The sequence below is a fragment of the Syngnathus typhle genome, linkage group LG14 (genome assembly GCF_033458585.1).
Source record: "Syngnathus typhle isolate RoL2023-S1 ecotype Sweden linkage group LG14, RoL_Styp_1.0, whole genome shotgun sequence".
NCBI classification, from domain to species: domain Eukaryota; kingdom Metazoa; phylum Chordata; class Actinopteri; order Syngnathiformes; family Syngnathidae; genus Syngnathus; species Syngnathus typhle.
The window spans coordinates 2,534,820-2,562,025 of record NC_083751.1 but is presented as its reverse complement, the minus strand read 5'-3'; the positions used below and the strand labels follow the sequence as shown (position 1 = coordinate 2,562,025).

General features: G+C 46.2%; 1 protein-coding gene across 7 annotated transcripts; it reads left to right on the top strand.

The window, feature by feature from the left end:
• Positions 1-5,631: 5,631 nt before the first annotated feature.
• On the top strand, positions 5,632-25,109 carry tp63 (tumor protein p63). 7 transcript variants are annotated; one of them, XM_061297095.1, is made up of 14 exons: positions 5,637-5,827; positions 7,874-7,990; positions 8,272-8,383; positions 14,475-14,729; positions 20,961-21,147; positions 21,215-21,330; positions 21,405-21,514; positions 21,588-21,724; positions 21,917-21,999; positions 22,076-22,200; positions 23,203-23,348; positions 23,682-23,829; positions 24,167-24,260; positions 24,342-25,109. In XM_061297095.1, exons 1-14 carry the CDS (start codon positions 5,775-5,777, stop codon positions 24,630-24,632), a joined length of 1,974 nt encoding a protein of 657 aa, XP_061153079.1. In that variant the 5' UTR covers positions 5,637-5,774; the 3' UTR covers positions 24,633-25,109. The 7 variants fall into 7 exon arrangements, with proteins under 7 accessions (XP_061153086.1, XP_061153085.1, XP_061153079.1 ...); XM_061297096.1 differs by having other exon boundaries at positions 5,638-5,827; positions 21,588-21,712; XM_061297097.1 differs by lacking the exon at positions 5,637-5,827 and adding an exon at positions 7,684-7,706.
• Positions 25,110-27,206: the final 2,097 nt, after the last annotated feature.

Below are 27,206 nucleotides of genomic sequence, written 5' to 3'. Positions count from 1 at the left end.
AAGAACGTTTAGGATTTCGGTTTAGGGGTAAGCTTAAAGGGGTGATTGGGAATTTATAGTTTGGATATAGAAGTATGTTTAAGGCCTTGGAGTGTGTTTTAGAGGTAAGGATCGGGAGTAAAAGAAAGGTTTGGCCATAGTCAACCCAGAACTTTTTTTACAATATGTGTCCAAACACTATATTCTGATTAATACTACGTTTGTACAATATGAGTTAAGTAGCCAAACAAACCCGTTTTTATCCAAATCAGGGGCGGCCATTTTGGAACTTCCTGTCGACTGAAAATGACATCACGGTTTCCTGATCCCAGGTCATAGCCAATCACGGCTCAGGTTCAGAAAGGTTATTTGTGATTGGTTGACACTGAGGCAACCGTGATGTCATTTTCAGTCAACAGAAGGTTCCAAAATGGCCGTCCCTGATTTGGATAAAAACGGGTGGGTTTTGCCTGTTTAATTCATATTCCACCAAGGGAACTTTAATCGGAAAACTCTTGGGCTGCACAGGATATATTATTACAAAGGAATTTTAAGGGTTATAAATTGGGTTTAGGGACAAAGAGATAGAGGAAGGGATGGAGATAGAAGAAAATTGGCATGGCTGCTTTTTCCTTTGGTCTGGCATGTGTTGCAACACTTTCAGGATGACTGGGAAGCGACTGCCTAGGGGCGGGGCCCAACTGGAGCAATTTCGCGTGTCTGCAAATTACACGGAAAAACTGACTGATGACACATTCATCACATTTTCCGCCCTTCACACACGCATACAAAACAAAAGATAGGCGGGAATAATGAACTACCCTAAGTGTTCATTATTTGCCATTGGATCTTTTTCGTTGGTGCCCCCCCCCCCCCCCCCCTCCCCGTCATGAGTGAAAGTTCAGGGCTTTTGTCATCGCGTCCCTCCCTCGATCATTTGGAATGACTTGATATATGTGAACGCCCGTCAGGAGGACGCATAGTTGACATGATTGGTGACTTTGTGCTATGGAGGGCAAGCTCCGCGGGGTGCCCCCGGGGGCACCACAAACCTGTCCTGCAAGGTTCTTAGTTCGTCTGCAGATTTGAAACACACACACACACCCTACTTGTTTAATAAGCATGTCTTGTGTTACAAAAACAACAACACAGCATTTGTACCCCAGGGCATTGTTTAACCTTAATTACACTTTAAAATGTGAATTGGTCGTGCTTATTAAGTTTGGGTACACAATACACGTGCGTCTCCTCCTCATTGGTTGGACGCAAGCTGTTTGCATCCTGAATACTTTGTGTTTTTCCACATACTGTACAGTATTGCGTTGTAGTTGAAGTGAATGTTTCTGTAATGAATCATTTTATTGAAGTGAATCTTATTTTACTCCAATTGAAGTGAATTGTATTTTATTTAGATCAAATCGTATTATAATTGGAGTGACTCACAATTTGAGGGAATCGTGTTTTAATTGGATTGAATCGTTTTAGAATTGGCATGAATTTGCAGAAGTGAATCGCTTATTGCTATTTTGTTTTATGCTGTTATGAAGCTTTTGACACAGCCATGAAATTAATGAGTAAATTTAAATAGTCTCAGCATGAAATGTATTAGTCCACTGAAAGAGTAGCAGACATTCCTCAGCATCCTTGCCCGGCGCTTCACCGCGACACTTTTGTGTGGCTTTAGTAAGACGAGATGAGCGGAAACGTCCCGGCAGAAACGAACAGTTGCGCCGGTGCCGTCCCTGAAGCTTGTCGCCGACGGATTGACATGTGACGTTACGCGGCTGGAAGCTGGCTCTCTACCTGACAGGGCTAACATTCCGCCGCGGGATCGGCTTTCGCATGCGCTCATAGCAATGTCGATTCTCTAAAGCCTTCCAATTAGCGGCCTGACGTCACTCAGCGGGCATGAATAGGCCTGGCCAAAGTGTAACGAAACGCCCGGCAAATAGAAACAAAAGTCAAGGTCGTTACAAAATGGTGATTGTGCGTGAACGCAGACCGGCCAATCACAGCACAATGCAGACAAACAGTCTGACATTTTACAATTCTTTCATTTTCCATATTCATTCGTCTCTTAAATGGTAAATGGCGTGTCATTTTGTTGTTGCGCATTTTGCCATCAAATCAAATTGCATTTTATCAAATCGTAAATCGGAAGTGTATCCCTGGAGTGATCGCTTTCTTAATTGGAGTGAATTGTGAACTATCGTAATTTGATCGAATTTTATCGGAATCTACGTGATTCTTGGTTTGGGATTATTATTTTTTTTCATCCTTGAGGTCACCATCCAATCCGTCTTTACTGATGTCTGTGTTTGTTGTATTTGCGTCTTTCCAGCGTGCCTTTTTTATACCCGCGCATCCATCTTCTCACCAGCGACCCTGCGGAATGTTTCTCTTTCGTCCCCAGTGTCCCGCAACGTGGACGGCATGTTTTATTTTTAAAACATGTATCCGGTGAAAAAAGACACTTGAACTTGACGCTTGGATTACCCAGTGTAAATTCATGCTAACGTGTCGGCATTGCGTCGTCGCACCCTCGGCGAGAAATGCTTTTTAATTGGTGCGGAGGCGCTCCAATGGCACCCCGTCACCCGTGGGGCTGTTGCCGGGATACTGCGGGCCGTGGTCGCGCCAAACACCGCTCCGCAACTTTTGCGTCATGCGCTATCTTTCGGACAGTTTCGAGCGCGGGACGATCGTGTTACCGCGCAGAAGTGCTGAAGCAGGTCGCGGCGGCCAGCTGCTCGCTCCGTGTAAAGTATCGTCACCCTTGTCCGAATTCTTCGGCGTTTCCCCCGCCAAGCGACGTCAGATTAGGGCTTAGCACCAGGGAAGGATTTGAAATGAGTTAGTGTCAGTTGCAAACTGACAAAAGAGAAACTGTTGACCGTGTTTGTGTCATTAACACCACGTAAAGTGACTGCAGTGGGAAAAAACCCACAAAAAAAAAAAGCGGGATAAAACTGGTTCAGTGGTGGATTTCAACCGTTTGACTTTTGTTCCGTCACAATTGGCAGCGGCTGGAGGAAAACGTGGATCGTGATCAGCCGGAAAAAAACATCAGTGTGTTTGAAAAGTGAAACGATAAAAAAAAAAAAAAATCACACACACAAATCCAGTTCAACTTGTTTGTCGAGGAGCAAGTTTTAAGTTTACAGTTTGATGTTTTGCACGACCTGGTGCCTTGCTACACGGTGGGTGGGCTAGTGGTTAGCAAATCCGCCTCACGCGGAAATAAAAATTGGAGATTGTAGTTTAGAAAAGAAGATTGATGGATGGCTCTTAGCAATGGTAGCATTTTCCATTAGCTGTAATTCAAACGTGCCAGTTCATAGTAGTAAACGTCTTACTTTTAATTCTATGTTCTTTCTTGATGCCGTGACAAATAGTTAGTCAGGAACATTCTGATACATAAAAAAAAAAAAAGTTCCCAATGAAGTAAACAACTCCTCCTCTGGATTATTGCACTCTGACTCATCATCTTTTCCCGCCTGCTACAGGCAACGTTCATTTTCTCAAACGCGAGGACAACATAAGATCACAATGACGAGTCGCAGTGACAAAATAAAAATCCATGACACCGTGGGAAGCTTGCATGTGGGTGGAAAAAAAAATAAAATAAACAATTGTCTAGCAGTTAGAAAACGTGTGTCATACATAACTTGAAATTCAAACAGGATTTGAAGTCCTGAAAAAAAAAAACTTTTGATTATTCTTATTGATATTTAAGACCCTTGGATTTCTTATTTCTTGCTTCTTATTTATCTACTCATTGTTTTCATTGTAACTGGCATAAATTGTTTGGTAATTGGAGTGAATCGTATAATCTCATGGAATCAGTTTTTTATTGAAATTGATCACATCTGTATTAGAGTGAAACAGCGTAATTATTCGAAAGAACAATTCAAAGAATTGACGTCATTGGAATGAATCGTATCTCTCCTTGTTTGAAGTGAATCATATCGCAATTTTCTCATATGAATAACAAGGCTGAGCTTTTAACAGAACTTCATTTTGAGTGCAGACCTCATTAGCGGGCCAAATAGTTGCCGTTGTTGCACTTAGCTTTGCTTTTAGCGTATTCCCAGTGAGAATATCGCGTGTGGTGCGGTTCGGCGGAACAATGCCCCGGTTGCCAGGCAGTTTTAGCGTATAGGCCATAAATTATCAGCGTTGCATCGGACACTGGTCCTTTTGACTCATGTGGATTTCCCCTGCATTAGTCACCCGGTAGAATATACACACGCTCGCGCACTCAAGTATGTCCATATACCCCCCCGACACACACGCACACACTTTCAAGAGTGATGTTCCGCAATGACTGACAGCCGTCTTCGCTTCCGTCAGCTGCCGGGCCAACTGTAATGTAAACACGCGAACGGGAGATATCGTAGCGTCGGCGGGACGACGAGCAGCACGGACGAAGACATTTTCGGCCCATTTAAAGTCTATTTTGTCATTTTTGTACGGGGTGGTTGATAGCCAGCCGCCATGCTTGATGACAGCATGACGTAGCCGCCAAGTCATAAACGCACGCGCATGCATGTCAAGTGAAGTAATCGAGGCTCAGTGACGCGCTCCCGCTGTCCAGGCCTTAGTGTAATTAATGATGTAAGGGTGTCGAGTGTCGGCCCTCGTAAAAATATCTCATTTAATGAGCCACCGCGGAGGTCGCTTTGTCCTCGTGCGGTTGAAAAGGTGCATTAAGGGGATTTGGTTGTGTAAATTTCCTAAGACTGAGATATTACCGGGATTTTAATAGGATTTTGTCATATCAACAATAACACTGACATTTTAGCAGCATTTTTTTGTTGCACACATAATGGCACCATTGTAACAACTATAAATTATTTTAATAGGATTTTATTGGATGTTTTTACAACACAATGCTGGAATTTTTAGCGAGATGTTATTTTTAACCCAATTGTAACATTTTATTCATCTCCATCTTGGGGATTTTAAGACATTTTTAATGGGATTTTGACAAAGCAGAGAACAAAGAAGCATCTTGTAGGCTGTGGTTCCCCAGATACACCGCATCTATTTATTTGCTTTTCCCCCCACCGTGACCCTGCTCGCCTTTTTATTTTAGCACACTGATTCACCTGCTGTCCATCTCGGCAGCACCTCTAGGTTTACACTCTCATGCCGAGACGTCGGGAGAGGCCTCTTGATAACGCCTCGGAAAAAAAGCCTGCGTAGCTTCAACTCGTACCTTTCCTTCTCGAGCCAGACACAACGGAGGCTCGTAACCAGGTGGAGGTGTCGTGATGTTGCAAACTAGCTCGACGCGTCCAGCTTGTGATAAAAGTTGATCATGAACTTATTTTTAAAGGCTTGTACTGGCGAAAGGGCTGGAAGACCATCGGTCTCGTATATCCGACGTAAACGCACGATAATGTTTGTTTTGTCTCAAACATTACGCCTTACAATATGACAAACATCGGCTGGCGGGGGGGGCATGTGGAGATGTGTGTTAGGGCAACAGGGTCAACTCGGCATGACATGTATATCCCAGCAACTGTGAATTTGCGAGTAATATGCGGCACTCACCAGCGTAGCCACCGATTGGTCGCGGCGTCCAATCAAGCCCCTCCTTCTTATGAAGCCAAAATATCTAAATTCAAAACATCTCACAGCACTCCCCACTCTGCACTGTACCCTCAGGCACTTTAACGTTGATGATTTCTATTTATAGGGAAATTTTTCTTGAGGTTGTTGACGCGTATTGGTCATTCTAGATGTGGTGCTAGTATCTTTTTGTACCTTTGTCCATCTGGCATGACAACATGAATTCACCCTATGCGGCTGTGCAGTACTACCCCGACTTTCCCTTTCACCGGTAAGTAGGGCTTGTGAGTGATGCTAACCCCGCTAACGTAGCATACGCGACATGAAAAGGGGTTTTGATTGTGAGTCAATAACAGAAGCGGGGAATCCCCCTTCAAAAGATGCCCGGCAACAGTTGCGTCCCGCCTGCTTCCTCAGCTGCCGCCACGGCGGCGTGTATTTTTAAGTGAGGAGCGCGACGGCTGGACAAACGGAAGCTCATGTGTTAAGTGCCATCAAGCGGCTGTCGTGGACAAATTTTTAATGTTATAGAAACTTACCTAGTACAAATTGAAAAAGTGAAAAAATAAAAACAGCGCTTTTAAGGAGTTTTACGAGAGTGTCGTGGCCAAATTTTGACAGTGTCTTAGCGGTAGCTAACTGGAATTAATTGTTAAAATTTTGTTAGGTTTGGGTGGAAAAATGAAGGGAAAAAAATTATAATCGCATTTTATAAACGGTCTTTATGTCAATGTGTAAATGAAAAGAAAAACGGAAGGAAAAAAAAAGGAATTTCGTACTTTTTGTGTTTCTGATCGGCCCACATGGCGCACTTTTAACCAGCGCTAGCTGTACAAATTGTACCACAAATTTAAAAAGATCAATTATGAATATAAAAATGTGTTGATTTTAGATATGGCCTAATATTATTTGTTGATCAAATGAATCGTTTATTTTCACCACAAGAGATAATTGATTTTATTGAATTGTTTTTCTTTTTGGGACAATTGGTGAAGTCGGTGACAGCTAGCTTATCTAATAGTTCATCAGCTGGCTTTTTTAGTTGGATGTGCTTTTGTAACACAATATTTGGTCCCATTCTTACTAAAAAAAAAATTGCTGCCTGTTGATTTGAGTCGGTTCAACCTCATCACGTATCAAAGTGTCTTATTGATTCTCAGAGTCTTTGCATTCTAAACCTAAAGAGAATTTGCCTTTTGACTGTTTCACTCGTGCTGCAGGAGTCCGAGGATAAGTGCAGGAGAAACTTGCGGCTTTCTTTTGTTTGGCAGTCATGTCGCCCTTTTTGAGAGTGGCTTGGGGGGGGGGGCTGACAGAGCATCTTTGAACAAGTGATTAATAAGGACACTGGAGAAGCCTGTTTGTTTTGATTGCATTTTCATCGGCAGACAATGGGCCGGCCCTGTTTTTAGAGTTGACCTCTGAACCGGCTCCCTGTCTGGAGGTCTTTAAGTGGAGGCCGGACAGCCTTCGCCTCGGGCCGACTGAGGAAATCGGACACCCGCATCCAGACAAACAAAAGACATCCGTCAATTGACTCTCTCTACCTGTTTCGAATCACGCCAATTGTCTTCATTAAGTTCAGTGTGATCGGCCAAAAATGCCTTTTGAATTTTTGAAATGTCAGCCCTCAGTCTCAAGAAGCCATACCCAAAAAGACCAAAAGTTTACCGTTTTGCTTTCAAGCCACCATTTTACCGTCCTGTTGGCAATCATATTTTTAACAGAGTCATTCAAAGCCAAAAGAGAGGCGCTAAGTGTTTTCTAGATGTCCTTGGGGCAAATTGGATTTGATGTACTTTGACCTGGCAAAGGTCAGCAGGTAGGACCCCACCTTAAACACCCCCCACCCATACCACCCTCCATCCTTCTTACATATATGTATACAGTATATTACTGTATAAAAATGTCTTTACATACACAGGATATAATATTGCGTGTAATATGTGTGTATTTGTTGACACCGTCGGGGGGAATTCCAGCGGCCCTTAAAATAGTTTGCGCTCCGCATTGCCCGTCCAGCTGCACTCATAGCACAAGTCGCGATGGTATTCGGTGTCTGGTGCTTGTCGGCGGCGGTGGGGGGGAAATTCCGAGCGTCTCCGGGGAGGGATGCGAGCGTGCGCCACTTGAGCTTCAACAATGGCGGCGTGAGTTGTGAAGCAGGTGTCACCTTTCAGCTCATTACGCACACAGCCAATATTCACAAAGGCCAAGCGGCCGGCTGGGTGGCATCCTGGAAGTGCGCTGGCTGACTTCTTGCTCTTTTATTTGAAAATCCCACGCGTCTGACCCAAGGTGATTGGTGTTCCCGCAGACTCCGGGAGAGGAGGGACAGCCCCTTCCTCGCCGCATCGTCCCACGGTCAGGTGGCGCCCAACGCTGAGATCTTCAACCAGGACGTCTTCAACCAACTCTTTGACATGCTGGACCAGTAAGTGCACCCAGAATCATGACAGTGAAATCTGTGAAGTGGAACACATTTACAGCCCAACGTATTTTCACTAATTCACATGTTTTAGTTGTCAGGTATGCTAGAAAACTTATAGGCACAAGATGGCACCAATGTCCTGTCTAAATAGGAAAGTAGTACAATATTTGGTGCTGAAGAAGTATTTTGAAGTCTGGACTGTGTTTAATTTTTTATTCTTTTTTTGGTTTCAGTTCATTCCATTGCTTTGTTTTTTTGTCATTCGAATTTCTTTTGTGCATTAGCTCCTCCATACATTCAGTGTTCGGTGAGAGTCCACCTCACGTTTCGGGGGGGAACACCATCCAGATCAGCATGGACTGCATCACCATGCACAAGCCTGACGACACGCTAACTGTGAGTAATATTGCTTTCTCTTCATATGTCTATTTTATTTTATTTTTGCATCTGATCATTTCTGGAATGGTTAGTTAGCATTTGGCATTCGGTCGACTTTTGATGATCGACGCCCACAAAATGACACAAGCTGCAGGTGACTTTCGCTTTAAGTGTTCGGGACTTCCAGGGGTTGCGGTCATCAAGTCGTACAACGTTCTCCTCGCAACAATGGAATTTCCCCGGGACGGGCTTTGATGCAGAGCGGCTTCACGAGTCGCGTTATCAACAGATGTTGTCTGCGAGGGTTGGCAGATATGATCTCCCAGTGCACTCTGACCCCTGTGAACCCCCTCGGGGTGGTGGTGGTGGGTTTGGAGCTTCATACATGGAGCTGACGATGTGCTTAGAAAAGTTTCTTTTCTCTTTTCAAACAGTCGAGATGGCCAAATTGACTCAAAAATGGCTCTTAGTGTCTTTACTGACGTGACTTATTGAAAATTTGATAGACACGCCTACCAAAATCATGTTGCTATGTTAAATTGACTCCAGGGGCTGAATTCTGTTATGGCGAGTCATCGAAATGTAAGTATACTTCATATTTGCTAATGTTCTGAGAAAAAGAAAAGTCTTCTGTGGAGTTGGTGTCATTTTGACCCGTGCAGCTTTTCATGACAGTCAGGAAATACAAAAAGGGAGCCTCCATTTTGGGAAGGCCGCAGGCTGGGAAATGTCGCAAATATAAATTTGCTTTGTGGAGCTGAGTGATGTTACCTCCCCCAAGGAGAGGCTGTGTGCTCCTGGTGAGTGATGGCCCTGACCTGTGAACCCCCCCGACCCCCCCACCAACACTTCCAAAAAGTACCGTATACTTACTGTCATTTGAAAGCAATGCATTATATTGCAGTTTTACAATCAAAATAAGTGGTGCCTCTGGATATAAGTTTAAATGCACTCCAAAAAAAATAGAAAAACATTTCATAAAAAGTAGCACTCTAATATTTTACTGTAATAAACAGTAGTGGAAAATAAATAGAATATATTTTTTCTTACAAATTATTTGCTTCATGTCAGTGGTGTGCTTTGGCCACCTGGGGGCAGTATAATACGGACATACAAATATACAGGGTGTTGGTTTCTTCTCTGTAAGCTGCGGTAATGTAGTCATTCTACACAGAGGATGAAGAATATATGAGTATTAATATATTATTTGTCTACGCGTGTTGCTCCTCTGCTTGTGTTCAATGTTGCACCCACCACCACTGACCGCCCCCCCTCCCCATCCAGCCTCCTTGAGGTGTGCCTCTGTTAAGTCATTAAATGTCAGCCTGGTGTTTAGTGCCCTGAAGGAGCTTATTTGTATGGTGGAGGGTTTTATGTTTAATCTTAAATTCCTCTTTTTTTTCCCCCCCACCTGTAGCTGCAGGGCGACAATTTAACACAACTCCCATCTCTCATCGATCAGAGTGGATGTCCCTTGACCCCCCCCCCTGCCCCCTCCCTCATCCTCCCATCCATGAGTGTAGTGGTGGAGGTTAGAGGGATGCAAACAGAGGGTCAAATGACACAGGAATGTAGCGGCAGAAGAAACGTTATATCCTGCCTCTCAAACAGCTGATTTTACACATTGATAACACGGGAGGGGGGGGGGGATCAGCTGTGTGTTGAGTCAGGGGGCTATCAGGGTGCGTGGAAAGGGGGGGGGGGGGGTTAGGTGGCGACGGCGCACCTTTTCAGAAGTGCGGAGTGGCTCGAGCGTCACTCGGGAGGGGGGATCACGTTACGTGTTTGCGCTTCCTGTCTCTGAGTGCTCGTTGGGTAAAGTCAGTCAATATGTTTGCCTTTGTTTCCTTGCTAGGGATGGCGGACATTTTTGTTCTTATGCGGCATTAATTGAATAGGATCCGTTGGTCTGTGTCTCCAATCAGCAGCCCCACCTTGTGTTACATGGCTTGGGGGAAGGGAACGCCTATGGGGGCGGGGGTCAACACATCAACACTTTAAAGTGTCCTGCAGCTTTGTGAGGGGCATCATTAGCCCACCTAAACAAACTTCTAATTATGTGGAGAGAGAGAGAAAATGCTCAGTGGCGACTAGTTAGTTTGGGTGATGCAAATTTTTTTTGGACTCTTGTATTTATTTATTTATTTATTTTTTGCATTTTTAGATGACGTATAAAGAAAAAAAAACATTTGCAGTTTGTATTACGAATGTATCGTTTGATCGTCTGCATTTGTAGTAAACAAAGTAAGCAACCCTCTTAAGTTGGGGCACTCTTAAGTCAAGGTTTCACTTTAATCCAATGCATTAGAATTTGCAATTTTGTGTTTCAAAACTACTTGAGTCAGTTCTTGAAGTAGCCGCTGCCTCTTCTTCCCAGGATGGGCGTGAACTCAGGTAGCTCACAGGTAGACCTTACACCCCCCACCTTCATGGTATAAAAGAGCCCTCCCATGGATTCTGTAAGAGCCGCTTATTCATCTTCTTCTCCTCGCCCGTCCACGTCGCTAACTAAGCATCTCGTCTAGTCCCCCCCCGCCCGCCCCCCAACGAACCACCACGCTATCGATTCAGCATCGTTTGCGCTCCGTGTCGGGTAAAGATTTTTCAGGGGGGAATCCTGGAGCCGGTGGAGCAAACAGCAGCCGCCCTGCTCAATCTCAGCGCCAACATGTTGTACCTGGAGACGGGCACCAGTACGCCCTACAGCGAGGTAAGCAAATTGGCAGGCTGCCCCTCCCCCCCCAAAAAATAGCCCAAATCTTGGATTCTTTGGATTTTTATTTGAAGTGAAAAATCTTGTCGTTGGATTTGCTAGACAAAACAAATCGGAATGTGTAGAATGTAAACAGTGGAATGTGCGGGTAAAACGCGCGCGTTTAAATTTTTAAGCGTCAAATGTTGTCACGAGAATGTTTTTTCGTTTTTATATTGCTGGATGAAGGATATTCTTTTCGAGAAAAATCAACAGAAAATTAATTTGCGGTAATTGCTAAGTGGCTGGCTTGAGAAAGAAAAATAAATAATGACAATATTTGGAGGGGGTTGTATAAAAAAATCCCCTTTTTTTATCCCCTCATTAGTAACTGTGTGACTGTCATTTTGATTTTTTTTTTTTTTTTTTTATGGTTGAAGTGGCAAAATCTTTTAAATTGATTGCTCTTATGTTCACTTTATTGCCTTGATAGCTGTTTTGAATTCTATGCACCTTAAGCTGTTGTGCATAAACTAGCCTGAAATGCCATTTCTATCTTTGATTACCTCATCTTGAAGAACAAACAAACAAAAACTTTTTTTGTTCTCCTAACATGAGCTGTTAGTTTCCGCTTCTGAATTCGTATTTGTCCTCTGCAAGTGTACGTCTTGCTGATTTCTTTGTGTAACCACACCTTGAAAAACACAGACTGTGTCAACATGTAATTGAGGCTTTTTTGATGTTCTTCGATGTTTCCCCGAGCATGTGAAAAGTGATGATTTATTTGGTGTGCTTAGGCGAAGCACACCTGGTTGCGCCCTTTCATTGCACAAAAGTGAAAATGCATTGAGAAAAAAAAAAAAAAGCAGTTGCTGACTGTGAAAACGCAATCAAGGTTGCTTTGCTCTGAATGTCAGTTGCCGTGATTGATGTCAACACGAGCCGCTGTTGTGATTTTGACAGTCACTTGAGTTGCTTTTGAAAACGTTTCCTGCTCTGGGGTTGTCTTGCTTGAGCCGCTCTTTTTTCTTTTTTTTTTTTTTGGGTCTCGGGTGCAAGCGTGAGGCCCGGGTCACAGGGGTTACGATGACAACACAGGCTTTTTTTTTTTTTTGCTGTGTGCTGAGTGACTTGCGTTCCATTGCACTTTTGCTGAAAGCGGAAGTGGGGAATGTCCACCGCCATAGTTTGCATCCGGCAGCGGGCTAATTGTGAATAGTACAATTCCATTTATTTCAATTTACTTTAAATTTGGATGGTGTTCATTTTTTTAATTTACTTATTTTTTTTAATTTTTAGTTTACTATCATGCTATTAGGCTAACAGGTGTACTGTATGTGCTGTGTTTTTTTTTTTTTTAAGATTTATTTTCGTCATGTGTGCAGGTAGCATTTAACAGGTGTGTGGGGTCACTGTCTTTCAACCTGTTAAGCAAAGCACAGGGCGGGGGTCTTTAAGTGGTGTCCGACTCAATCCCACCGCAGAGCCGAGGGGGATCGTGTTGCAAAGCCTCCTCACGCACACCCATGTACCCCCCCACGAACCCCCTTAGAAGCGGACAATGCGGCTGTCCGGGGCTGGTAATTGCTGTAATGGTGTGTTGATGTTGATACAATCACCTGCTGCCAAAGGTGCCGAGAGAGCGACTTTAGCCAACACCCGCCTCCACCCAGACGCAGCCAGCCCCCTTTAATGACCCCTCCAGCCACTGTGGTCACTCGGGCTAACCACTCCCTCGGTTCAGAAATTCCTGACGTATTTCAAAAATGTGATAAATCCGGCATTCGGTGGTAATTGGCAATGGCCAGCCTAAAATGTTGGCACTTTTATATTATCAATGGCGGCAAATCACTTTTTTTTCTATTAGACAAGGTAATGGCTTGTCTAAATGAAGCTCCTCCCTTCATTTCGTCTTAGCACCAAGATGTTACAAAATGGTACTAAATTAATATTTTCATATTAGACACGAGATTATTACGATAACAAAAGTGAGTGTTAGCAGTTGTATGCCTGTGGCCAAGTTCTGATTTATTTCTCCTGCCTCAAAAGCAGCTTTTGAGCGGACTTGGTAACCCTTCTTGGGGAGAAAAAAAAAGGGTGCTGAGCTTGTCAAGGATGTTGATTTACATTCCCAAAGTCCTCGGAATGTTCCGGAGGCGCTTATTAAATGGCCATTATGGTGGAGTCACTTCAAGGAGATTTTTTTTTTCTCTTTAATAAAAGGCGTTATCCTGACTTCCAGTCAATTAAACAGCAAATCCTTGGCGTTTATTCTGCTGCCTTTTCTTTCTTCCCGCTGTTATTTGATCATTATTGCCTGTCGCTTCCGCGTCACAGCATCACCCCCCCGCCACCCCCGCTACCCGACGAGGCAGTGATGTCACTCATTCCGGGAAAAGACACAATTGTGTAAGATTCATTCCTGGCTTTGGTGTGTTTGCTGATGATGATCCCAACGTCTCACTAGCCCCATTTTTTTCTCTCTCTCTTTTTCCGCAAATGGCGCACTAACATAAAATGGTGGTAGTATCAGAGGTTTATGCTACCTGTGCAAGTTTTGGGTCTCATTTCCCCAAGTCGCTGATCTGTACGAACGACACAAATTTGGTGGATAAAGTCAACACCTGCATGGTCTGCACTATTGTGTCCCCCAGACCCTTTTAAGCGCCACTCTTTCCGGAGCTTAGCGGGGCCTCGACGGGCTTTTGACCCGCATCCCGCCCGCACTCAGATGACCCGGCGGTGGCGGCGTTTCCTCATGTGTGTTTATGTGTCAAAGCGGAGTTTCATAAGGGTCCAGTAACACCTGGCCAGCCGGCCGAGGGGGGGTGCAAGAAGCAGCTGTGGTCATTCCGGGAGGGGATGGAAATATATCCGCGACAGATTGATGGCCGTTCCGGAATGCGGCGCTTATAAACGGAACGGAATGACTGTGTTTGAAGACGGATATGTTTTGGATCTTTTATGTCCTGGAAAGCGAGGACAGTTATTTAGTAGCATTAGCACCTAACTGTTTAGCTTTGATCTTTGACCATTTTTTTTTTCAAGCGTCAAGACCAAACTCGAGTTATTTTTACTGTCACATAATCCCTCATTGCTCTGTATTAAATAGAACCTACAGTATATAAAGATCAAGGTTGATCGAGTAGGTTCATCAGGCTGATTTGACTCGTCCGGAGCCCAGTTTAAATGGCCATCACTGCCTTTGTAGCTAATGGCTAGCTGCTAAGCGAGTGCCGATATAAGAAAGTTTTCATGATCGAGTGAAGTGTGTCATTTTCTCTTCTGTATTCCTAATTGTTCTTTAACCAAGCAAAAATATGTTTTCTCTTTTAGCGGAACAGCTCTACTTGATGAAATGAAAAATGAATTTCTGTACTATATCACGAAACGACGATTGTTTTGTTCCTCCCGCAGTCTCAGTACACCAACCTGGGCCTGTTGAACATGGAGCAGAACATCCAGAACGGAGGCTCCACGTCCACCAGCCCGTACAACACGGATCACGCCCAGAACGGCGTCGCGGCGCCGTCGCCTTACGCTCAGCCCAGCTCCACCTTTGACGCCCTGTCGCCCTCGCCCGCCATCCCATCCAACACCGACTACGCCGGCCCGCACACCTTTGACGTGTCTTTCCAGCAGTCCAGCACGGCCAAGTCGGCAACCTGGACGGTAAGGCGTCCGTCTTTCAAAGTCAAGTGCTATCTCACGGAATGACCACATCAGAACACTTTCACACGGCAACACTGCATTCCAAAATCTGATCACTTCATGACATCGGAACATCCCTGGTTGACTTTTTATGGGGAAAGAACCGGTGGTCATGTAGCAGATGTGGCTGGTAATGACAGAGCGAGCGGTTGCCTCTCAACCTCACCACTCTCATAGTTGTTCTCTAGTCCTGTTGTGTCGAAAGCAATTGTCAAGATCCTGCCATAGTTGTGTTTTGTGTAAAAAGGTTACGTTGGATGAATCTATGTTCTATTATGTCCTTGATCCTGCTGCATCTTTGTTACCATCGTCCATTTTGTCAAGCAAATGAGTTGGCAGGTAGTGACGTCAAACAGCGAGAAGTCACATTCTGACTCAAAACACACCAATGTCGAGACGGTCGAGTGTTGTGCAATGCGGGCCGAGGAGTGCTGGGAACGTTGAGGTGGTGACACCCTGCACCCTATTCCCGCACCAACGCCACGCCCTGCAAACTCAACTTCAACACAAACAGCAAAGCATTTGAACGACACGGCTAAGGTCAGCCTCTTCTGAACTTCATCTGCCGAACGCTCTGAGGGAGACGCCGCAGCTAATCCTCAGACCATCGCTGGCTTCACCTCTTCCTGTCTGGGAAGACCAGGGTGACACACAACACCTCCAGTCCACCTCTTCCCCGAAAGCCTTCCCCACCCTTCTTCCTTTTCCTCCATCACTGATCTGGCAGCTCGGAATGAATGGCGCTTATCCTCGGCTCCCATTGTGCCTTGGGAAGATTGGCGCTGTTTGCCCAGTGTCTTAGGGGGTCGCCGGGATTACAGTAATGGATGGAGGGAAGACTTGTGTCAATACTGCCTTTTCGAGTCAATTGCGCCGCAGGAGAGGAAGGAGGAGGAGGAGGTTAGGGTTTGTCTGAAAGAGAAGAGTGTTCAGCGAAAGGCGGCAAGACGCAGCTTGTCCCGGGAACATCTGCGGGCCCGTCCCACGCTTCACGAGATGGGGCCGGGACTTGTTTGTGTCAGGGAACGTGTTGACACTCGCCCCTGGAAGCTACTGAAGGTGCTGCAGGAGGAGGAGGTGACGAAGGAAGGGGAGGTTTTTTGGTTTTTTTCTGGTTTTATGATTTGGGCTTATGTTGTGGAAAAGTTTAAGAAGACTAGAATTGAGGGAGCAGTGATTGGCGTTGTTCTAATGTCACCTTTTTCTGCGAACTCCTAGTCAGATTAATTTCATTTTTAAAGAAAGTTATAGCTTTGACAACACCTTTTTTCGGGCTGAACAGAAATAGAATCTCTCAACCACTGCGTATGCCACCAAATCACAACCTTGAACCACATGCTGCTCCCTGACAAATTCCAATGATTCTCACTGGAGGTCAATGTCAGTGAAGAATGGTTGAAGAAAAAAAATGAGAGAACGAAAAAGCCCGAAATCCTTCACGTTATTGACGCTGCAGGCAAGACGCGACTTGTCAGGTATGAAGCAGACAAGACCAGAGGCGCCACGTCGTCCTTGTTTTGTCAGGACTTGACTGGGGTGCATGCGCCCGCAGCGCCTGTCAGCGCCACTGGAACACCGCAGCTGGCGGGCCTGCCGGGACCTGCAGCTGTACGGGAACGCACTCGCTCGCTCGCGTGGCCCGCCCTAGTGACGGAATAGACCCAACACATAGCTACAACATACGAGTTGTGATGTCATGTATGCAAAACGTTCCTTTTTCCTTCCAGCCTTTCTTCTCTCTTCCTTTTATGATTTAAAAATGAAATAATATTGAGCCGTTGAGTTGGAAAAAGTGTTAGCATAAGCAACAAAATGACATGCCTCACTGAATGCCATCATTCAACCCTTAGCGTTAGCTGTTAGCGCTGAGCAAACCAGCGCATATTTGGGCTGAAAAGTTTGTAGCTGGAGGGCAGGGATGGTTGGTGTGGTGTGTTGTGTTGTGTTGTGTTCTCCTCACGCTCCTCCCGGGTGGGTGCGAGCGAGCGAGCCTGGGATAGTTTGATATCATCTAAACAAACTTTTAGAAAGATTAGATCTTTTCTCCTCGGTGGGTTTTGCGGCTTTTGTTTTTAGCCTGCAGCTACACAAAGAGTTCAAGAGTTCAAGTTCAAGAGTTTTTTTATTCGCCATGTTTGAGCGTGCCAAACAAGGAATTTGACTTCGGTAGAAACACACCCTCTGTTCAACATTTAGGTGACTAACAACATTCAGGACATGTGAATAATGCAAAAACAGTGTAGACAAATTCAAGAAGGTGTGAGGAGCAGGATGTTATTGCACAGTAATGTCTCTGAGACTCTATGAGTGGTGTGAGTTCATCAGAGCAACAGCCTGGGGGAAGAAGCTGTCTCTGTGTCTGCTGGTTTTGGCGTACCGAGCTCTATAACGCCGTCCGGAGGGGAGTAGTTCAAACAGACTGCAACCCGGGTGAGAAGGGTCTGTAGAGATGTTCCTTGCCCGATTCCTGGTCCTGGACAGGTACAAGTCTTGGATAGATGGGAGGTTGATTCCAATGATCTTTTCTGCAGTTCTGATTGTCCGTTGTAGTCTGTGCTTGTCTTGTTTGGAGGCCGATCCAAACCAGACAGTGATGGAGGTGCAGAGGACAGACTGGATGATGGCAGTGTAGAAGGTCTTCAGAAGCTCTCGCGGCAGGTTGAACTTCTTGAGCTGTCTCAGGAAGTACAGCCTCTGCTGGGCCTTCTTCCGGACAGAGTCTATGTGGCCGGTCCATTTCAGGTCCCGAGAGATTGTGGTTCCCAGGAACTTGAAGGTGTCTGTGGAAAGAATAGTATTACTGCGGATAGTGAGGGGTAAAAGTGGTGAAGGGTCTCGCCTGAAATCCACTGTCATCTCCACGGTCTTGAGCGGGTTCAGCTCCAGATGGTTTTGACTGCACCAGTGGACCAGCCGCTCCACCTCCTGTCTGTACGCAGTCTCATCACCGTCCTGGATCAGTCCGATGAGAGTGGTGTCGTCTGCATACTTCAGGAGCTTCACACGAGAGTCACCTGAGGAGAAATCATTGGTGTAGAGGGAGAAGAGCAGTGGGGAGAGGACGCACCCCTGAGGGGCTCCAGTGTTGGTGGTCCGGGTGTCAGATGTGATGCCCCCCAGCCTCACACGCTGTCTCCTGTTGGTCAGGAAGCTGGTGATCCACTGACAGGTGGAGGCAGGCACCGCAAGCTGGATGAGCTTCTGTTGGAGGATGTCAGGGGCGATGGTGTTGAACGCCGAGCTGAAGTCCACGAACAGGATCCTGGCGTACGTTCCTGGGGTGTCCAGGTGGTGCAGGATGTAGTGCAGTCCCATGTTGACCGCATCATCCACTGACCTGTTTGCCCGGTAGGCAAACTGGAGGGGGTCAAGCAGGGGGCCCGTGACCTCCTTCAGGTGGTTCAGCACTAGCCTCTCGAACGATTTCATGACCACAGATGTCAGTGCGACGGGTCTATAGTCATTCAGACCTGTGATGGCGGGCTTCTTGGCTACTGGAACGATGGTGGAGCTCTTGAAGCACGAGGGCACCTCACACAGCTCCAGAGAACGGTTGAAGATCCGTGCAAAGGTGGGCGCCAGCTGCTCAGCGCAGACTTTCAAGCAGGAAGGTGACACGCCGTCTGGGCCCGGTGCCTTCCTGGTCTTTTGTCTCCGGAACATCTGGCGCACTTCCTCCTCGCGGACCTGGAGTGCGGGCGCGGCCTCTGCAAGAGAGTGAGTGGGTGACAACGATGATAGAGGTGTGGAGAGAGCAGTTGTGGGGAGAGGTGAGTATGTAGATTGTGTTGCCGGAGGTCCCGTTGTGTGGGAGGACCGATCAAACCTGCAGTAGAACTTGTTTAGCTGGTTAGCAAGTCTTGGGCTCTCTAAAGGACGGGTGGTTCGTTTCTTGTAGCCCGTGATGCTCTGCAGACCTTTCCACACCGTTGAGGGATCAGGATTGGCAGAGAGGTGTCTCTTCAGGTTCTCCCCGTAACACCTCCTGGCTTTCCTGACCTCTTGGTTCAGCGCGTTTCTGGTCTGCCTGAACAGCTCGCGGTCGCCACTCCTGTAGGCCTCCTCCTTGACTTTGCGCAGCCTCCTGAGGTTCGGTGTAAACCAAGGTTTGTCGTTGTTGTACGTGCAGAAGGTCTTAGTCTGCACACACAGATCCTCACAAAAACTGATGTATGATGTGACAGTGTCAGTGAGTTCATGCAAGTCTGAAGTTGCAGCTTCGAAAGCTCCCCAATCGGTGCAGTCAAAGCAGGCTTGGAGGTCCTGCCTTGACTCCACTGTCCACTTCCTCACAGTCCTCACCACAGGCTTAGAAGTTTTTAGTTTCTGCCTGTAGGCCGGGATCAGATGAATTAGACAGTGGTCCGATAGTCCTAAAGCTGCACGAGCCGCAGAGTGGTATGCATCCTTGATCACGGTGTAGCAGTGGTCCAGAGTCTGTGCCCCTCTGGTGGGACACGTTACGTGCTGTCTGTATCTGGGGAGTTCGTGTGCGAGGTTCGCCCTGTTGAGATCACCTAGAACAATGATTAGTGAATTTGGTAGAAGTTTCTCCATGTCTGTTACCTGGTCAGCCAGCATCTGCGTGGCTTCACTCGGACGTGCGTGTGGTGGAATGTAAACAGCCGCCATGACAATCGAGGAGAACTCCCGTGGTGAATAGAACGGCCGGCAGTTTATGAAAAGTGTTTCTAGGAGAGGGCTGCAAAACTCTTTCAACACCGTGACTTCAGTACACCAACGTTCATTAATGTAGAAACAGACACCACCTCCCTTTGATTTTCCGGAGAGCTCCGCGCTGCGATCTGCTCGCACTAGCTTGAACCCGGCTAGCTCCACGGCGTGGTGGGGGGTTCGTTCGCTAAGCCACGTTTCCACAAAGCACAGCGCGGCGGATCCGCTGAAGTCCGTGTTCCTTGAAGTGAGGAGCAGCAGTTCATCCATCTTGTTCGCCAGGGAGCGGACATTCGCCAGATGAATTGACGGTAGGGCAGAACGGAACCCTTTCTGCCTCAGCCTTACGAGTGCGCCGGCTCGCTTACCGCGCCGCCGTCGTCGCGCTAGCTTGTACGCTAGCTTGTACAGCACCGCCGCTCCGGCTAGAATCTCCGACAAACAGTCTGAATCGGAGAGAACAGGAGAGAAAGTACCAGAAGAAGTCTGTCCGATGTTTAACAGAGCTTCTCTGGTAAAAGTGATCCGGGATGGGCAGCAAAGGACACAGAAAACACACAAAATAAGACAAATAAACAGAGAGCGACTCACCGTGGCTGCCATCCGCGGCGCCATCATGATCGATAAAGGTCAAAAAGCCGCAGCTTGTAATTATTGTAAACAGCATAGAGAAAACCATCTCTGCCAAACATTTTTTCCAAAATGACATTTTTATTGTCTAAGTTAGGAGCTCTAGATGTGTAGTTTAGATGTTTTTTTAATCGTTCAAAATCAATCACCTAACAGAAGTAGGAGAACACATGCTAGGAAGGTGGAAAATTGCCCCCCAATTGGACACCCTTGTCCAGTCCCTCCCTCCCTTTGTCCCATCACATTCAGCTCCATTCCCTCCTCGAATCAGAAAAGCTTTTCCGCCTCATTTAGCAGAGCGACGGCGGCGTGCAGGGGAGTGTCGGGTTCGAGTGCAGCTATCCGTCTTTGCCACCGCCTCTTGTTTTTGTTACACTTTCAGCCGGATCGCTCGTTGGCCAATGTAAAGGAAGAAAGAGTGAAAGGAAGGAAGGATGAGGGAATGCATATATTTGGAGGTTTATGGTATTTTTTTAAATTTCATCAAGAAGGGAAATTTAGGAAGGAAGGTTAGAAGCCTTAACCCTAAGCCTCGTGTGCCCCCCCCCCCCCCCAAAAAAAAGATAAAAGCCAGGCCCGGTTTAATTGCGGCTGCAGGCTTGGTTTTTATGGAGCCGCTCGGAAGTAGCGCAGGCTTTCCATCAGACGTCTTCAAGGGTGCCCAAAATGTGTGCGTGCGTGCGTGCGTATTCAAGTGGGTGGTAATCACAGTCTTGACTCCAACCTCCTTTTTGCCCGAGGGCAAAACAAGGCAGGGTTGGGTTGGTTGGTCCAGCCAACAGGTGTTCCCTTCCAGCCTTGTTGTTTTTGTGCCCAAGATGCTAATGCTAAACCAACAGTTGTAAAATGCCGTGGCTGAGGTCATTTTCTTGCCGTCTTCTCTTTCAGTACTCCACAGAACTGAAGAAGCTGTATTGCCAGATCGCCAAGACATGTCCCATCCAGATCAAGGTTCTTACCACCCCACCGCAGGGCGCCGTCATCCGCGCCATGCCCGTCTACAAGAAGGCGGAACACGTCACCGAGGTGGTCAAGCGCTGCCCCAACCACGAACTCAGCCGCGAGTTCAACGACGGTCAGTTGATTGATAGACAAGTCGGTTTCTCATCGCGTGTGTTGACCGCCGGCGTGTTCCGCACCAGGTCAGATCGCACCTCCGAGTCACCTGATCCGCGTGGAGGGTAACAGCCACGCCCAGTACGTGGAGGATTCCATCACTGGGAGGCAGAGCGTGCTGGTTCCCTACGAGCCGCCTCAGGTGGGAAACTCTCCGGCCACCTCAGGGATTTTTTTTGAGAAAAAGAAATGAGCTCACTTCCCATCGGCCAACAGGTCGGCACGGAGTTCACCACCATCTTGTACAACTTCATGTGCAACTCCAGCTGCGTTGGCGGTATGAACCGGCGACCCATCCTCATCATCGTCACCCTGGAGACCAGAGAGTAAGTGGCACACTGCAAAGGAAACTGGCAGGGGGAAAAAAAAAATTCAAAGCCTTACTTTGTTTGTGCGTAGCGGTCAGGTTCTGGGCCGCCGCTGTTTCGAGGCCCGTATCTGCGCATGTCCGGGTCGCGACCGCAAGGCCGACGAGGACAGCATTCGTAAGCAGCACATCACGGACGGCACAAAGAGCAGTGACGGTACGAAGCGCCGTAAGTAGAGCTTGGGGGGGCTTGGTGACGGGTTCTGCGGCTTCTTTGTTTCTCTTCCTTAAAAAGTTAAGAATCCTCCTTGTGGTGACCATCTGTCCAACTTTCGGCTCCCTCGCTCGTCGCTCTGCCATAGTCGACCTGAAACGTCACCGCTTCTCACACTTACCTCTTCCCATCTTTCGACTCTTCCAGCCTTCCGACAGGTGTCCCACGGTATCCAAATGTCGGCCATCAAGAAGAGAAGATCCACGGACGAGGAGGTGTTTTGTTTGCCCGTGAGTATTTCCTCCTCTTCCTCGGTTCTGAGGTTTTTTTCCGCCCCGCCGCCTCTTGACGGCCTTGTCCTTTCAGATAAAAGGACGGGAAATCTACGAGATTCTGGTGAAGATCAAAGAGTCTCTGGAGCTGATGCAGTTTTTGCCGCAGCACACGATTGAGTCATACCGGCAGCAGCAGCAGAACCTTCTGCAGAAACAGTGAGTAGAACCGAGCAGCGCTCACTGGATTTTTTTTGTGTTGCAAGTCAAAGTTTGAGAAACAGGCAATTTCCATTTTCAATTCTTGCCTCTCCAGCTTTCCTTGTGACTCTTTTTTTGTGTTGGCGTTGTGCCCTCTAGTGGCCGATTTCAGTGGTGCGACTTTACTTCTTCAGGTCTTTGGGGTCAACTACTTGACGGGTTGCTTTTGTGTGTTTGGTCCCTTGTTGCAGTGTGATCAAAACGCGTCTCGGCAGTCAGTTACTGGATCCCGCCGGGGACGCCAGGTGGCGCTGCACCTCCTCCTGAGCCTTCCTCATTCCTCCTCCTCCTCCTCTTTTCACTCCTTTTTCTGGACTCTTTGGATGAGTTTGCATGTGTTTCGTGTGTATGTGTTGCTTTATCGCCAGAGCTGGACTCATTTGTGTTATGGTGTGGGTGGGTCATGGGTCTTAATATTATTATTTGTTATAACAAAATGCTGGTCATATTTTGTAAAGTCACTGCAGGACAGTTTGGGGAAACAAGAAAATGTTTTTTCTTCTGTTTGAAACAGATTCTCTTTTCTTGTGGCTAATGCTAATAAATTTGCTTTTTTTGTTTGGGTTATTATGTGGTTCTTTTTTGGTTGTTGGTTTTATTTCGATATTCACATTTCTGTTTCATGTCAAAAGACATGCTGTGTACCTTGAAAAACTTGAAATATTTTTAAATATATTTTTTAAAATCAGGAAAATGTCAAACTATTATTCTCAAATTTAATAGTTAATGTAAGGTTTTTTTGTTTTTTTTTACTGTATTGCAAAACAGAGCCACGATGTCTGTCTTTAGTGATTGTAAAGTTCTTATTGACGCATTAAAAAATATAATCTATAAATATATTTTTTAAAAGCTGTCTTGTGAAAAAAAAAAATTATCTATTAAATAGAAACTCAAATCTTTTTTCAAGTTCTACTTCTGCAAGTACGTTCTGCTCTAATGTCTCTTCTCCTTTGTCCCCAGAACGTCAATGGCGCCTCAGCCGGCTTACGGCTCCAACTCCCCACCTCACGGCAAAGTCAACAAGCTTCCTTCAGTCAGTCAGCTCATCAACCCGCAGCAGCGCAACACGCTCACCCCCTCCGGCATGTCCGCCGGCCTCACCGACAGTAAGTGCCGCTTGCTTGATCCACTTCCTGTCCCACCTCGCACCCGCATTCATTTTTAGGGCAGGGCGATGTGGCCATCTATCCATTTTCTATAGTGCTTTTTGGGGTGGAGCTTATCCCAGCAGCCAATCACGGGGCACACAGAGACAGACAAGCACTCAATGTAAAAAAGAAAAAGTTTCCTCTGGGACGAAATTCTGTGTAATTGTGAACATTTGAACCCATGGCAAAGCAGTTAGAGAATTCTTGTACAAGGAGAAAAAACATTTCTAAAAGCGAGCTCTGGTCGAACTTTTTCCGGCTGACCGACCGCCGCTGCTTTTGTCTCTGCAGTGACTCCTATGATGGGCTCTCACATCCCCATGAGCGCTGACATGAGTTCACTGAGCCCCACTCACGCCCTGCAGCCCCAGCTGCCCCTGGTGCCCTCCTCGCACTGTACCCCCCCTCCTCCGTACCCTATGGACAGCAGCATCTCCAGGTACCCCGCTAAAAAGAAAATAGTCGAAATTCATCCCGGAGGAAATAAACACAGCTCGAGTGGAAGCGCAAAGATTCAAACTTTTCTTCTACGAAAACCAAATGACTGTTAATAACTCATTGTTATATAATACCTAATATCATAGAAGTCTAAAAAAAACTGGCATTGATTTGAATATGGAAGAGTTCAGGGTAGGGTTAAAAGAAATATGAAGCTAACAAAAAAACTCCTTCCTTGTAGTATTTTGACATTTTCCCAACACTTGCTTAAAATTTGACTAATGAAGATTTGTTTTTTGTTCTTTTTTGGTCCCCTTCCCTTCCCCCTCACCTGGCAGCTTCCTCATTCGTCTGGGCTGCGCAGGCTGCTTGGATTACTTCACAGCACAGGGTTTAAGCAACATCTACCAGATTGAGAACTATAACATGGAGGTGAGCCCTCAACCGTCGTCAATCGCAAGCGAGTGGAGCCCCGCCACGCCTAATGCTGCTCCCCTGTGTCATGACCGCTAGGACCTGTTGCGGCTCAAGATCCCCCCCGAATACCAGCATGCCATCTGGAAGGGCATCTTGGAGCACCGGCAGGCCATGGACTTCTCCCCCCCGCCCCACATCGTGCGCACCACCAGCGGGGCCTCGGCCGTCAGCTCATCCGAGGCGCGCGGCGAGCGCGTTATCGACGCTGTACGCTTCACGCTGCGCCAGACCATCTCCTTCCCGCAACGCGACGACTGGTCCGACTTCTCCTTTGACCTGGATTCGCGCCGCAACAAGCAGCAGCGCATCAAGGAGGAGGGAGAGTAGTACTGGACCCAAACAAAAACGCCCAGAACATTCCCAATTTTTTATTTTTTTTTGTTAAATAGACGTGCACTTACTCTTCTTCTTCTGCACGGTTTTGATTTCTTGAGAGCACTTAAGAAATGTTAAAAGTGTTTTTAAAATGCATTTCCAAGTCCTGATTGTACATTTCAAGTACCTCTATCTCAATATTTAGCTGGTGTGTCGCCACCTATAGGCCAAAGTGTTGTTGTACAGGATTCAGGAGCATCATTTCAGTTTAAGTGTTAGCCACTCCTATGTTGTATTTGGTTGAGGATTCTTACATTGGATTAATGTGTGTACATGTTGTATAGTTTTTTTTTTGTCATCAGAGAATAAAACATTAAGTTAGAACTAGAGACAGATTTGTTAAATTTTCCTCTTTTTTTGTACAATTTTTACTGTAAATACATTGAGGCTATTTTGATAAAAATCCAAAATAAATATTTACCTTTCTCAGTGCTTCTCAATTATTTTCTGTTACGCCCCCCCCTAGCAAGAAGAAAACTATTCGCGCCCCCCCTCCCCACCGTGACTATCCTAACTTGTCTTGTAAGTCGTAAAATGTTGCACTGTCGCAAACGTGACAGAAGTAACAATGAGAGCGCCACTGCCCCCTGCTGTAGTAAACGCGCAATTACACTTTATTCTAGTACTGCCAAAAAAAAAGCCTGTTCCCCAGGGTCACACGCGCCCCCCCCAGGAATAGCACCGCGCCCCCCAAGGGGGGCGCACCCCACTATTTGAGAAGCACTGGCCTAGGTGACTGATTCACAATTTGGTTTTGTCTGATATCAGAGATTAAATAAAGAAAACCAACTGGCTGATTGATTTGTTTTAATTGAGAGGAAAAAAAAACAGCAAAAGCATTTCACTAGCTGACCAGGAGATGGCGACAGCGTGGCATCTGAAGACCATGGATTGTTTGTTCTGCTATAGCCTAGGTGACTGATTCACAATTTGGTTTTGTCTGATATCAGATATTAAATATAGAAAACCAACTGGCTGATTGATTTGTTTTAATTGAGAGGGAAAAAAAACAGCAAAAGCATTTCACTAGCTGACCAGGAGATGGCGACAGCGTGGCATCTGAAGACCATGGATTGTTTGTTCTGCTATAGCCTAGGTGACTGATTCACAATTTGGTTTTGTCTGATATCAGATATTAAATAAAGAAAGCCAACTGGCTGATTGATTTGTTTTAATTGAGAGGGAAAAAAAACAGCAAAAGCATTTCACTAGCTGACCAGGAGATGGCGACAGCGTGGCATCTGAAGACCATGGATTGTTTGTTCTGCTATAGCCTAGGTGACTGATTCACAATTTGGTTTTGTCTGATAATAGATATTAAATAAAGAAAACCAACTGGCTAATTGATTTGTTTTAATTGAGAGAAAAAAAAAATCAGCAAAAGCATTTCACTAACTGACCAGGAGATGGCGACAGCGCGGCATCTGAAGACCATGGATCGTTCTGCTATGCCGGTTTAAAAAAAAAAAAAAAAAACGTAATTAGCTAGGGGTCAAAGGTCAAAGTGTACGGTTCAAAGTTCACCCAGGGGTCAAAGGTCGGTTCAAAGTTCACGGGGTCATGTGCACATTTTCGATTTTTAACTAGAGTTGAAAGTTCGGGGTTCAAAGGTCACCCAGGGGTCACCACGGGGTCACCACGGGGTCACCGCGGGTTCAAAGGGGTCACCGCGGGTTCAAAGTTCAGGGTTCACTTTTTTTTTTTTTTTTTTTTTTTTTTTTTAGGTTAACCTTTATTTAACCCAGTGCTTCTCAATTATTTTCTGTTACGCCCCCCCCTAGCAAGAAGAAAACTATTCGCGCCCCCCCTCCCCACCGTGACTATCCTAACTTGTCTTGTAAGTCGTAAAATGTTGCACTGTCGCAAACGTGACAGAAGTAACAATGAGAGCGCCACTGCCCCCTGCTGTAGTAAACGCGCAATTACACTTTATTCTAGTACTGCCAAAAAAAAAGCCTGTTCCCCAGGGTCACACGCGCCCCCCCCCAGGAATAGCACCGCGCCCCCCACCACTATTTGAGAAGCACTGACTTAAGGGAATCTCGAGAAACAGGAAAGGCAATTCGCGACTCGTTGGTGAACAGGAAGTGACGTCATTGTCTTATTCGTTTTGTTTTATGGCGAGGTGGCACCAGCTTCAATGCGCATTACCGACACCTACCGGTTGAAGTCATGAACTGAAAAAAGAACCAATCACTTTCGGAAGTGATTCGTTCACTGAAAGAAATTCGTTCTTTTGAACGAATCGTTCACTCACGAGCCAACACTATTCGCCAGGCTCGTGATCCTCATGAAGCTGAGTACTTGACATGCAAGGCAGGCAGGTAAACGTGCCAAAACAGACCGCAAGAGGAGTCTTCTTCAGATGCTGCACCGATGGTCGTATTTCTTTGGTCCTTTTTTACTTAGTGTACCACTTTAAAACTAGTTAAATATGCTTTTGTTATTGTGTATATATATGTTATATATAAATCTGGTCACCCGACTTAATGAAGAGTCCATCAACACACACATAAGCAAACAAAA

Coding starts and splice junctions, on each gene's coding strand:
- tp63 (XM_061297095.1), top strand. CDS start 5,775: ATGAATTCACCCTATGCGGCTGTGCAGTACTACCCCGACTTTCCCTTT. Junction 8,384..14,474: donor AGCCTGACGACACGCTAACT/GTGAGTAATATT, acceptor TTCCTCCCGCAG/TCTCAGTACACCAACCTGGG. Junction 24,261..24,341: donor TTGAGAACTATAACATGGAG/GTGAGCCCTCAA, acceptor CATGACCGCTAG/GACCTGTTGCGGCTCAAGAT.